Source organism: Siniperca chuatsi, linkage group LG8, assembly GCF_020085105.1.
Source record: "Siniperca chuatsi isolate FFG_IHB_CAS linkage group LG8, ASM2008510v1, whole genome shotgun sequence".
NCBI classification, from domain to species: Eukaryota; Metazoa; Chordata; class Actinopteri; order Centrarchiformes; family Sinipercidae; genus Siniperca; species Siniperca chuatsi.
Window position 1 is genome coordinate 19,380,876 of NC_058049.1, and position 14,043 is coordinate 19,394,918.

The following is a 14,043-nucleotide window of genomic DNA, read 5'->3' on the forward strand; positions in this document are numbered from 1 at the left end:
CTCCCTGTAAAATTTAGAATAGAATTTAAAATCCTTCTCCTCACCTACAAAGCTCTTAATGGTCTGGCACCATCGTATCTTAAAGATCTCATTACACCATATTATCCGACTAGAACACTGTGCTCCCAGGATACAGGGTTACTTGTGGTTCCTAGAGTCTCCAAAAGTAGAATGGGAGACAGAGCCTTCAGTTATCAAGCTCCTCTTCTGTGGAATCAGGTCCCAGTTTGGGTTCGGGAGGCAGACACCATCTCCACGTTTAAGAGTAGGCTAAAGACTTTCCTCTTTGATAAAGCTTATAATTAGGGCTGGCTTGGGTGAGTCCTGAACCATCCCTTAGCTATGCTGCAATAGGCCTAGACTGGGAGACTTTATATGATGCGCCTCTTTCCTCTCTCCTTCTCTCCCTCTCCTTCTGTATGTATTTTTATCCCATTACTGCATGCTACTAACTCAACATCTTCTCTCTCCCGTAGTTCTGTGCTTTCTCGTTTCTCTCCTCTCTCCTTCTGTCGCCTTCAGCAGGTATTTCTGCCTCAGAAGCTGCAGAGTCTGGATCTGTGGTTGTGGGCCACCTGCTGCCCCCGTGTTCCTGCTACTACAGTTGTTGTTATTGGCTCTGTTACTGATGCTGCCAGTAATCTTCCTATAGCTGTCATTCCTATTATTACTAATTTATTAATATTAACACTACAATTACTAATCTACTATATAAAAAAATAAAAATTCTACGTGGTTTTTTCATTGTGCTTCCCTAACCCTATCCCCTTCCCCCAAACCCCTCCCCTCTCTCTTTCTCAAAACCTCTCTCTCTCTCTCTCTCTCTCTCTCTCTCTCTCTCTCTCTCTCTCTCAAAACCTAACAAGGCAGCGGCAGATGGCCGCCCACCATTGAGTCTAATTGCTCATGGGGGGATTTGTTGGGTCTCTGTAATTAATATCATGAAGAGTACGGTCTAGACCTGCTCTATAGGAAAAGCGCAAAGAGATAACTTCTCTTATGAATTGCTGCTATATAAATAAAAATAAATAAAAAAATAAAAAATTGAATTGAATTGAATTGAATAGCAGGAAGTGCATGAGTGTAATTAATAACATTAAAAACAACTGTATTACATTTAAGTGAGCTAGTTCCAGGATCCTCATATTGTGCACTGTCATGGCTTACTGGGATTACCATTGTTAAAAAGTTTGCTTCACCTGTGCTTTTCCTGCTATGACAAGTCAAAATTTCTGTAGTCTATAGCCTAGAGCTATACAGCTATATGCAGTTTTTAAAAATGAAAACTATAAATACAAAAAATAATTTGTTATGCTACAAAATTATCATTTTCATTTTTTTCTTTCTTTCTATCATATCACATGATCTTCATCAGCAGATGGAATTTGCTCAGTTTTCATGGAATTAAAGATGTTAAAATTAGATTTTTTTCTGAGCACTTGTAGCCTTAAAAGTTGGGTTTCAAATTCAATCTTGACCTTGAAAACAGCAGTTGACAAAACAGTCTCACCTCAAGGTTAGTTTAGTAGCTGTTCTGGAGTGTCACTCCAGTGTCTTGGAGTGTGATTATATCACGTGATCTTCATCAGATGAGTAAATATTAAAAAAATGAATTAATAAAAAAAATGAAATATAGACTAAAAGAAAGTTATCAAAATATCATAAAGAAAAATAGCTGGCTCATATTTTCTAAGAGAAGTACATTAGTGGTATCAGCAATGCTTGATAATTCCCCTAAAAAATATTGTCATGACAATCAAAAGTGGAGCTATATTTATTGATAACAGCTACAGTATACAGATGACCTTGATATCAGCCCTTTCATCCAACTCCCAATATAAAAGCAAACAATTAAATGTTAGTGCATATTTTTAAATTGCAATTGAAATTTACAGTACAGTAGGGCTGATTACTCATTATTAGAAGATCAGGAGTGTGCTCCTCTAAGGGCTAAATAAAAGTCATTGTGGTCAAGAAAACGTGTTTCTTTAAATTTTATAAGTTACTTAAAAAGTGAAGCTTCAGAGTTGAAAGTTGTATCATTCTTGAAACTGAAACTACACACATTTTAATCACACTTAGTCCACTTTTATTAATCTCTCAATGTGCAAAACCAGATTCTTCATTTTGTACTTTCCAAACATAGTTTTCTTAAAGCATGCCACTGAACACACTCACCATACAGTTATATCTTCCCACTTACTATTACACCTGTTATTGCATACATTCTGTATCTGTGTGCCTTTTTCACCACAAGCTTTTTTGTACTGTACATTGAAAATATGGCTAGGATTGTTAGCATAATTACATGGACACACAATGTGACAAAAACCTAAGGCACTAGAAGTCATAGACTACGGTCCATATGTTCTGCTGAAGCACACATAAATCTAGGACAAGAGGGTAAGGGCAAAATATTCACAGCAGGTGTTTCTGCTCAGCAAATACATGTGACATCACATGGAAAATACAAAACGGGAACACATGAATAATTTCTTCTTTCTTAGCTAAATTAGAGGAGCTCATGTATGCAGTCTATGAAAGATGAGCTTCATCACAGTTCTGCGTATGAATAGCCTAGTCTTACTCCAGAAATGGTTAATGCATATAAAATGGAAATATAGGCACAATTATGTCCTGGTGTGGCTAATCTTCAGTTGGGGTCAAGATCTGTGTCCAAACCAAGCCTGAGAAGGGGACACAGGTGGCATCCAGCACCTGCTTAAACATCTGGACCATCATGGCCGATATGTTTTGATAACATCTTTGATAGACCTCCTACATATTGGACAGCATGCATTGATCTGTCTCTTCAGCTTCAGCCCACAGTCGTTGCACAGACACATGTGTCCACAGGTGTAGATGACTGTGTCCACCTCCTGGTCGAAGCAAATGGTGCATTCTCCATTTTTTCCAGCAGAGGGCAGTTCTGAGGCAGTGAGGGTGGGAGAGACAGGAGGACTGAGAGGGGAGCTGGGAGCAGTCACTAGAGGGAAAGAAATAAAATGTGTGGGTCCTGAATTGGGCAGACATGGATGCATGTAGACAGATAACTTGTTCTTGTAAGCCATTTTCAGATCTTCAATACTGTTGCTTTTATATATTCTATTATTTATTCTTAGTCTGTGTTTTTTTGAATAAGCCATACCAAATACAAATTTCCATGTTAGAATCTAATCTTTGCTAAATTACTAAAACTTAACAAAAACAGTATGTACTTTCACAATCAACTAATCCGTGGATTATTTTCTCAATTAATTGTTTGGCATATATAACATCAGAAAACAATTAAAAAGAGTTGAAAATCCCCAAAAATCCAATTCACTATAATGTTAAGCCAAAGAACAGCAGCAAATGTTCACATATGAGAAGCTTAAATGAAAGAATGTTTGTATTTTTTACTTAAATTGCTTAGTGACTGATCAATTATGAAAATAGTTGGCAATTCATTTTCTGTCTGTTGACCAATCAATTAATTGACTAATCGTTGCAGCTCTAGTATGTACCAGATCATGGAGGTATGTCTCCAACAATGTGAAATTGTCATAAAAGAAAAGAGATCTGTTGTTATCACTTCAAAAGTGAAACAAAACGTCTTTCCCATGACTCGTCTAGTGTCACAGTACAGTCCAACAGATTTCCTGCTGTGACCTTGCGAGGGCTTCTATATACATTGTAGCATTAGGCATGATGTCATCATTTGGTAACCTACCCAAAGAGGATTCAGAGGCAGAGGAGGATCTGTTGACACTGAACGCCAGGTCTGAGTCACTGTCATCTGGACTGCTGCTCTGAGAAGTGCTGGGGGATGTGGAGGGAGGACTGGACTGCAGTGTTCCTGTGTCACAAAGATAAATACACATGAACAAACACCAGATAATGAGACTCATGTAAAGCCTTTAAAGGTGGCATTCAGACAAAGTGTATATTTAACTGTAGTTGGTATTGTTTCAATACAGTGTCCTTGAACTGTTCAAGTGTAACGCTAGGGTGTAAAGCTTTACGCTGACCAGCCCTAACCAGTCAGATTAGATATGCATATTTGTTATATTACTTGAAGTTTCATAGAGTGATTTTCTTTTAGTTGTTTCTGTCTGGGGATAATATTGTTGGATCAGAAGATGATGGGAGTTTATGTGGGAGTAGGACAGATAGGTCACAGCTTTAAACGGAACAGACACATGCAGACATAAATTACTCAACTGCATTCCTTTAGTGTGGGAAAAAATAAATTGCAGGAGCTGCCTAGACTCAAGAATAGACTGATAATTGAAGAGCATGTCCTTTCTGGGCATTTATCATTTTAATATAAAAATTCGACATTTGGGAAATACGCTTATTTGCTTTTTTGCAGAGAGTTGAATGAGAGAAGATTGATATCACTCTTGTTTCTGTCCATTAAATATGAAGCTACAGCCAGCAGCTTAGCTTCATCTCAGTCTTTCCAAGGAATGGAAACAGGAGGAAACTAGCCTGGCTCTGTCCATATGGTTCAAAATCTGCCTACCAGCACTTCTTGAGCACATTAATTAACACATTATATGACAGTTTACTGTTTTACTGATGGCTTTGTGCTGGTCTATTTCTTGGCCGTGACCCATAACCTCCTGGAGTCTCTGCTTGTTGTGTGGCAACAGCACAAAGCCAAGAAATAGTCCAGTACATAACCCCCTGTTTCCAGTCCTTGTGCTAAGCTAAGCGGCTGCTGACTGTAGCCTTATATTTAACAGACAAATATGAAAGTAGTATGAATCTCCTCATCCAGCTCGGGGGACGAAACTGAATAAGAATATTTCCCAAAATGTCAAACCTTTACTTCAAGTATTCCATTTGGTATATTGTGTTACAAGATGGCAAAAACAACAGCTGTAAATACACTCAGCTTACCTAGTATCCTGAGTCTGTTGACAGCCCCATGCAGGGTGAAAAAGGCCCACAGGACCTGAGAAGAGTCCACACAGAGCAGCCTGCCACGTCCCACTCCATTCACCCCATGGTGCACCTCTCCGCTGGGCATCAGACTGAAGCTGAGCACATCTCCAGAGCAAGGCATGGGGAAGCCCCGGTGCACCACCCAGTACTCTTTACGATCCAGGAGAACCTCAGGGTCTGCCGGCAAGTCCCCGGCGTGTAGATTAGCCGGGTCACAGGATGTTAAACCAAACAACAATGCCCCAAAGTAGGGCAGGCCTAGGTGGCCGACTTCCACGTACAAAGTCTCACCCACATGCAGCGGCCGGTCACTGAACACCAGAGTCCGACTGCTGTCCAGAAAGTGTATGCAGGCGGCTGAGCGGTCTGCAGAGAGTATTACATCAGAGCCACGGATCGGGTGAAAGTGCAAGTCATTGTCCAGCGGGGAAGGAAGGCCCCGGACCACCCTTGGGACGCTGAATCCAGTGGAGGCAGATGAGGATGGTGTGGAGGAGGAAGAGGTGGAGGAGCAGCAGGGGATGAGCTGAGTGTAGTTAGTGAGCTGGAGGTTGGCCATTTTGGCAGCAGCAGCCTGGTTGTTCTCCAGCTGATTGTTGCTGTAATTGGCTGAGTCGTGGCTACTCTGGGGCAGATAGGCACTCAGACGGGCCGCACTCAGGCAGCTGGATCCCACACTCTCAGCAAAGGTGCTTTCTGTGGTGGAGAATACGAGCAAACAAGTACATGACTTGGACATAGTATCATATGGTCTGTCCCAAGTAAGCTCAGGTCACTTCCCTTCTTTTTGCTCCTTTTGTCTTTTTTCTAGAGTTCTTTTTTGTACTATGATGCCTGAGGAAAACCAATGTTTGCTAAGATCTTATCTGCATGTGTTACTGCAGTCCCTGCATGTAAGCAGCTTCCTATGTGTGCTATGTCACTTTGGGGTTGTATTTGATGTGCAAACAAGGAGGTGAGGCAATTGTTTTTACATGAAGATGATATAACAAAACTAAGAAAAATGTTGACATACTATAGAAAATTATGACACGATATTTCTGCAAATTTTTTAACATTTGTCATTAACATATTTACTGTACATCCACTACTATAGTGCTATTTAACACTTTTTCCCACTGTGACTGACAGCAAGCTGATGAGAAATACAAGATTAAACATGTCTGTCACACAGCAAGCCACTGTTCGCTGTCAAGGTATTAGATAATACATGTTGATGGACACTCCTAGTAACCAATAAGAAAGCTAGAATAAGCATCTACGCTGAGTGCACCTTGTATGCTGCTCTTGTTGTAATGTTGTTGTGGAGTTAAATAAACCTTAGTTTTAAGTATAAATAAGCTGTTGTGTTGGCCAGCTGTTTATTTGACAGTCACTACCTCCCTATTTCATTTCTTTTCTTTGTTAACATGAGCTGACTAAACTGCCATACTTCATGCACAGTGTTCATAGTACAGCTGAATTTCTCTGTGTATGTGGGGCTGATATAAACAAGCCTGGGGCTAGTCCCCCTTTGACTTATGATACATTCCTTTATTACTATTTCTAGTGATGCTGGAGCAGTTGAGTGCACTGGCCCCTCACCAAAGCTCCTGGGATCTGCCGCATTGACCAAACATGGCCATAGCTCCTGTCAGACTGAAGATAAACACACCCAGTGAGTACGAGAGGGAACCACAGGGGAGAGGGTGGTGGAAATGAAGGGAGAGGGAGAAAGTGACAAAGCGCGGGAAAGTGATAGTAAGAGAGTGTTAAAGGAGAAGCAGGGAGAGCGGTTAGGAGTGAGAGGTTCAAGATGAATTGAGACCCGCGGTCCTGTTTATCTCAGTATGTTGCGGTTCTGGTTTTCTAGACACTTTTGTCTAGAAACTACTTTTGTCACACAGATAGATCATTGAGTCATTGAGCCGCCCCAGGCCCTATACCTACTCCTACTATATTGGCCTCCACTGCTGAAGAGCTTCATTGCACAGCTGCTCTCTGAACTCTCAGGAAGCTGCTTAAATTAGCTGTGAATGTGTTGACACTATAAAAATAAGTTCATGAGGTTTCAGGGTTGTCAAAGTCATGGTCAGAATACACAGCCTTCTAGCTGGCTCTTAAAGTTGTCCAAAAAAATCCATTACTCTTTTGGATATATATGAATTGTAGTGACGGATCGTGTACAGACTCATGACCAGTCAGTTGGGAAATTTGTTCCTCTCACTTCCCTTTTTGAATATGAGTGAGCTTCTGCCTGCCTCTCGGCTGCAGTCATAAACAACAAAAACAAGAAGTATTTTATAGGAGTGTTTTCACAGATTAAGTAAACAACATAATAAAATGCTTACCAAGCAGTGTGACCTCCTGAGTGATGCCATAGATATCTATTATGGCCCACAGAGGACAGCCGATGCTGAGCCCACAGTGAAAGAGGATGGGCTCGCCTTCATTGATGCTGTAGAAAACTCTTCCATGACGATCAGCCCAGAATGACAACACGTTGTCCTTCAAGGCCAGTCTCTCAGGCAGAGCTTTAGCCCAGTAGCCGGGCCGTGTCACCAGGTCTGGGCAAGCGTATTTGGGGATGTCTGTAGTGACCAATTCGCTGGGGTCCAAACTAGTGAAACCAAAGCGTAGAGCTCCACTCCAGCCAGTGTGCACACCATTCAGGCGAAGACGCACCTGAATTAATGGCATTAGTCAAAATGTGAGTTGTATTCTTTAACTCAAGCTGTTACTCTCTAGAATAGAGTGTGTAATATAAAGCTGAAAACAAACCTTCTCATAGAGGTGGACAGGCCTGTGGCTGAAGGTGATGCCATTACAGAAGCTGTTCTTGCGTGTGGCACGGCGAAGCTGCCCATCCAGCCTGATATTCTTGCCTTTGGCATGGGGGTGAAATCGGGGTGACTCCACATTGACACTGACCGGAGGAGCAGACGTTCTTCTCTCCACACCTGCCCCATTGTTAGGCAGGGTGTAGTACTGCCTGCTGACCGCCGGGCGTGGTTGCAGAGTCGCATCTGTGGGTACAAAAAGATCAGCCATCAATGATTCAACCTGATCAACCAAATTAGAGAGCAACATGGTATGTGAACAGCAGATCTGTTTTTGTGTGACTCAGACAAGGTCAAACATCAATGTTAGTGACACCAGCTGTTGGAAAAAGAGGCGAACATATCAGCATGCAATAACTGGTTTGCAAGCGGTCCGTGGCCGTTGGTTTAGAGGGCAGAGGCCAGTTATGTAAAGGAGCCCCACAGTCTCACACACTTCCTTTACCACACTGACACTATGAAGCCTCTCTGCTCCTCTCAACAAGTACATTAAATAGTCTCTTTTAGCATGTAACCCACATTTACAGTATAAAAAGGCAAACTGTCCCAAATCAGTCTTCTTACCACATCCGTATGGGACATTTATATCACAGAAATAAAACAAGGTAAATTTAGACAAAACCCATGTGTATATATGACTGGGAAACATAAAAAGGACATTTGGTTTATGTAAAATCAACATAGATTTGAGCAGCGTCAATATTAGTAGCATCACAGCAAAGGGAAAACATAACAACAACAAAAAAGAGACGTGATAAGTCTTCCTCTTATTTATGGGCTACACACACCCTTGGCCTACAGCATAAACAAACCCTGAATAGCCCCTTTCATTCCCTTACAGTTATCTTCAGAAGTGGAGAATGAATCACACACTGCCTGCTGCTTAAAGAAATACCCCAATAAAAGGGTTAATCTTTGATCTCATCTTCACAGTCAATGTCCTACTTGGGAAAAGAATTTCTTCATGAGCATCACAAAACAAATTATCAAGGATCAGAAATCACACAAGACAAACTGAACATTGGCTTAAATGAGATCCGGTTTGTTTGTGTTTAATATTAAATAAAATTAAAGCTGTAGAGGAGTGTTTATGGTATAGACTGGCTGAAATCCAATATTCAACACAAGGCGGTGTTTCTACTCTCCTCTGGGGGCCAGAGTGATTACATTTCTGTTTAAAATTCACTGTGATCTGGTGTAAAGACAATAACTCAGTGAAATGTTCCACAGTACATTTCCTAAATTAGACATTATCACTGATTATATTCTAAACTATGTAGCAGCAAGAACATCTGTAACATCTCAAATGATGTGCGGGTGCCCTTTTCCTTTCTACTCCGGGAATTTGGCTTTTGAGGGAGTAAAATATACTTTGGTCAGAGTATATGGAGAAAGAAGTCTTAGGCTCAATTGCCCCTCCAATAGAATGACGCACTGGGACTCTGCAGTTAAAGGACCTACAATGATATAGACACTAGCCATTATTAGATGAAAGGCATAGCACAACAGGTCATGGTCAGTGTTATCCCCAGTTTGTGCCTCTCATGTATTAACATTACATTTGAGTCACAGAACTAAGCATTCAATTTCCTGATAAATAAATACCCGCCGATCTTTGAAAAACCCAGAGGGACGTTTATCAACACATCTGTTCTGAAGGCATTTCCAGAATCATTAAAAACCATTATAAATAACCATTGGGATGAAAAACACTTCCATCCTCAGCACGACAAAAAATTATTTTGAACCTGTTTCCCCAGTTTCTGTGTTTCCTAGTATAAATATAAACTAACTGTTTGTTTACAAGAAAATTCATTTCCAGCTTCCTAGATAGGAAATATAGTCGAAGCTAGAGAAAAAGGTTAAAAATCCTTTTTAAGGTTCAGTTGAAGGAATACCAGATGGTTAAATCTTTGAGGATTCTGAAAATACCTTCAGAACAGCGGTAAGTGTTGTTAAATTACCTTCAAAGATATTGTTTTGCAAAACTGGATGCTTATCTTGACTCCAATGTAATGTTAATAGATAAGAGGCACAAATTGGGGCTAGGTCAATGTCAGCGATGGATAAACTACTCAGACTGCCTATGTTCCTCATCATGAGGCACAGGTTGATGTTGGACTATGGAAATCCTGTTGGTGTGAAAACTTTTTTAATGTGTTTAGCAACAGTGTCATGTGTTAGTGCTGTTCAGCACTGTCAGTGATACTTGTGGATGGACCACCAAAGTCATGAGAACAGCAACAGATAGAAGAGAGCCAGAAATACATCTTTGAATTTAGGACTGGAAAGTGTCGAGACAGACGGAAATGAAAGTGGGAGAGGGTACAAAGAAGAGACCGGTTCACACAGCTGATCAGAAATGCGGTTATATACAGTATATTTCTGCTACCACATGCGGTTCAATTACTTTTAGAGAGACAGTTGGAATAGTGTCCTGTTGTCTCCCTGTTGTCCTCGTAATGAAAGAAAAAAGCACAAATACTTGCAATCATAAGACTGCACAAGACACACTGCTGTGCCAAGGGAAGCTTTTTCAAATGTAAAACTGATTATATGCATTCTTCAGAGTTATCTTTGGCCACAAGATGATCAGGCTCTTTTTTCTCTCATATCTCTTGGCTGTATGTATTCATCATACTGTAACTCATTGACTGAGCAAGACATGTGCCTAGTGGATTTTAAGGGAATTTCAGGGTTGGTTTTGTTACATTTTTGTTTCTAGAAGTTGTGAACATAAATTTCCTGGTAAAAACACAACATCACTTGATAGTCTTCTCACGTCTTCATCACATATAGGCCTGCAAAATGACTCGAGAAATGAACTTATAAAAAGATTCCCTCGGATATATTGTGCACATCTCTAATATAGACCCAGTAAACGCAGATATTCTATTAATTCCATGTTAACTGAAACCATACAGTGCAAGCAATAGGACCCAAGCTTATCCTGCTCCTCTGTGACTAACTGTTCTCAGTCCAAACCCTACGTCAGCTGGCTCCAGTGGCAGCAACCACATCGTTTAGCAGCCGAGTGGGTCTGTTGGGGGCGTGGGAGTGTGACAGACATTAAATCAAAGTGATATGGGGAACTGATTATCAAGTAATGTGCTTTAGGTGTCATGACAAAGTGATATTCTGAGAGCTTATACTGATTTATGAAAAAACTGGGGCTGACAATCAAGTCACATGCAGGAATAATTCATTGGCAATCACTTGAGATTGTACTTTATATAAGACAGCTTTGACACTTTGGGATAACTACAGAATATTACCGGCAATATAGTTGTTTATAGAGTACGGTCATATTTTTTGTTCAGTTTCTAGTTAAGATTGTAGTCATTTATGTTTTTTCTTATTCTATTTTCTTATCAAGCTCTTATGTTGTCTCTTATTTATGTCCCCATGTTGTTTGTTTTGTGATTCATGTATGACTTAGCTTCTGTAATGCTGCAATTTCCAATTTGGATTAATGAAACAACGTTGTGGGCTACATGGCAAAAAAAAAAAAAAAAGAAAAAAAAAAGAAAAAAAACAGGCAAAAAATAGTAATTCCTGTCTGAAATAAATGCCAGATTTACACACTGTAATATATAGCAAGTGACACAAACCTGCAAGAAAGATTGTGATTGTGCACCACAGTATGGTGACACTCATAAAGCAGAAACTGAGGAGCCATTTAGTGCACAGGCTGCGGTCATTTCAAGTAATTTGGAAATTGGTCATTTGTCTGTTACAATCAGGGATGCAATGGAGGTCAACTTGCCTACTTGTTCTCTGCATTTAAGAGGATTTCACTGATAAAACAATACTTAATATACATTCTCAAAGATAAAACTAATGTTTTTATTAGGACAAAGAAGCCTTTCTGATAATATTAATGACTTTTGGTGATGATGGTGCTGCTTGCGTTATGATGATAACCAACAAGTCAATTGTCGCCCTTCATTTGCCTACTGTCTTTGTTTTTCATTTAAGGCTACATCACTGATCATAATTCTATAAATGATGGGTAAAAAGTGCATTTTCAGAGAAACGCGGGAGCAGGAGCGCTTGTTTGGACTCGCTCCCTGGGAATCACGCTCAGCTCCCCCGTGATGGGAAGCGCGTCTCTACGCAGAGCGAACACAACTAGATGGATTAGGACTAGCCATGTGTATCTCTGGCTATGAAGCTGTTTCACATAGACACCGCTTCGTGTGAGTGCATTACAAGCCTCGTGAATGATACATTAACAAGTCTCACCTGGTTTAGGTGTCGTATTCCCCATTATATCCAGAGATTCCTCGCACCGGCTGACAAGTTAATTCCGATTGCAATATATCTCTGTCTATCCATGTATCCTCGGTCTGATGAGTATCTGCCTGGAACCAGCTCAGTCGGAGTGTCAATGCCTTCAAATTGCGCTGTATGTCCCCGCTGAAGCATGGACACGCTCTCCTTAATGTCAACCCCAAGCCGCTGCGACAGGCAGACACCTCCAACTGGCGCACAGCAGCCCCCTCCTTTCTTTAGTATGGGCTCCCCTCTGCACGACTTTAAAGACACAGTAAGCAGAGATCCCCCTCAAGAGCATCACAGAGCCTCTGAATAATTCATTTAATTATTCACTCAAAGCCTGTGATGAAGCCTAATGAGCCTATAGGACAAACATCATGCTTGAAGGGGATGTGTAATCTAAAGGAAGGCGGTTTGTCAGTACATTTGCATATAGAGGGGTCAGGCAGACAGCAGGGTGCAATCTTTGATGACAAGAAAAATGATTACTAGATCACTGATCATGGCTGTTTCCAAAATCTTTTGCTTTTGAGTGTCATCCTGAAGGGGTTAAACTGATCTGAATACAGAGTAAAGAAATGTACATGATTATTCATTCTTGGTGTCAGATCACAGATCCCACAGACCCATCATGGTGAGGTCGACAACCCTTCAATAATCACATATTCATATTTTGGACAAACAGATATGTACTACACACTTTTGATAAAAGTCCAAGCGCCATATGAGGAAATCCCCTGTTTCCCACCCTATCCTCTGCCCTCCCACAGCCTTGACTGCTGGGCTTCTCTTAAGCTGTTTCCTGTCTTCTGGACCACAGCGCTCTCTGAGGAGTCACGGCCTGCAGGGTTTGTAGGACTGAGACCATGAGTGAAGGGAGTGTGAAACTCCCATAGTGGAGAATTAAAGCCTGAGGCACTACAACAGCTGTGTGTCAAATATTCTGAACAAAGCCTGCTGTTTAAGAAATGAAAATGCAGATGTGTGCAAAGTATTATTCCTTGGTGTCAATATAATGTTCAAATTGGAAAACATGTGGCTGAACTAGAGGTTTACTTTCTGCTTCATGTATGCAGGTTGATTATACTGACGTGATCCATATCACATAAAGAGGAAAAGTGCTTCTGTGCTTCCGCAGCTGCCAACATGGTCATATATGATCTCATTCAGTTTGAGGGCGAGCAAGTCTCGTGAGAGATGGCGTTTGGGTGAAGGCAGGCTGGAACTAAATATAACTCAAAGACAAAAGCATTTGTTTCTACCTCCTCAATGCTGTTTGTTTTAGCAGGATATGGTGGCTCCTTACATGAGCCTTGGGTGAATGGTGTTTGGGGTGAAACGAAGCAGAAGTGAAACTCCCCCCACGCCCTTAGAAAGAAAGATCTGCTATAGCAAAGGGGATTAACACAGGAAGTGAATATGAAGCTGCGATGGAGTATGCAATCAAGCTTTCTCTGTAAACACAGCAGAGCTACAGTAACAAGTGTTGCTTCCCCTAATGCTTGCTTTACTGTCTGAGCGCAGACTATGGGGTGTTAATGAAAGCATAATGATTGCTGGGCTGAATTTATTCCAAAGGCAAGGAGCTGTGCTTTCAGGATCATTTTCAGCACAATTGTTTAAGACACTATTGGATGATTGCAGAAATATTCAACAGTGCAGGGAAATGTTAAAGAAACAGTTCGACACTTTGGAAAATACGACATTCGAGCCTGTCCCCCCAAGAAGAATGATAGCAGATAGAATGAAGCTTCCCTAACCTTAACTAAGTAGTCATTCTAACCCAGACCACAATGCTTCCCTAAACCCAACCAAGTCGTTTTTATGCCTAAACCTAACAAAACCTTAACCATTTAGTTGTAATGGTTTTGGAAGGCACAAACAAATTATAACCTCATGGTGACAACAAAACTCTGGGATTAAATCAACAAGATATACCATGTTTACTATTTTGTTGCCTTTGGACAGACCAGGCTAGTTGTTTCCCCCTGTTTCCAGTCATTGTGCTAAGATA

The 14,043-nt window shown here is 40.9% G+C and overlaps 1 protein-coding gene across 1 annotated transcript; it reads right to left on the bottom strand.

Annotated features, from left to right (window-relative positions):
* Positions 1-1,758: 1,758 nt before the first annotated feature.
* On the bottom strand, positions 1,759-12,392 carry neurl1b (neuralized E3 ubiquitin protein ligase 1B). The gene is made up of 6 exons (XM_044205800.1): positions 11,997-12,392; positions 7,693-7,937; positions 7,263-7,596; positions 4,888-5,628; positions 3,713-3,838; positions 1,759-2,986 (listed from the first exon to the last, which is right to left on the bottom strand). The coding sequence occupies exons 1-6, from the start codon at positions 12,019-12,021 to the stop codon at positions 2,739-2,741; spliced, it is 1,719 nt and encodes a 572-aa protein (XP_044061735.1). The 5' UTR covers positions 12,022-12,392; the 3' UTR covers positions 1,759-2,738.
* Positions 12,393-14,043: the final 1,651 nt, after the last annotated feature.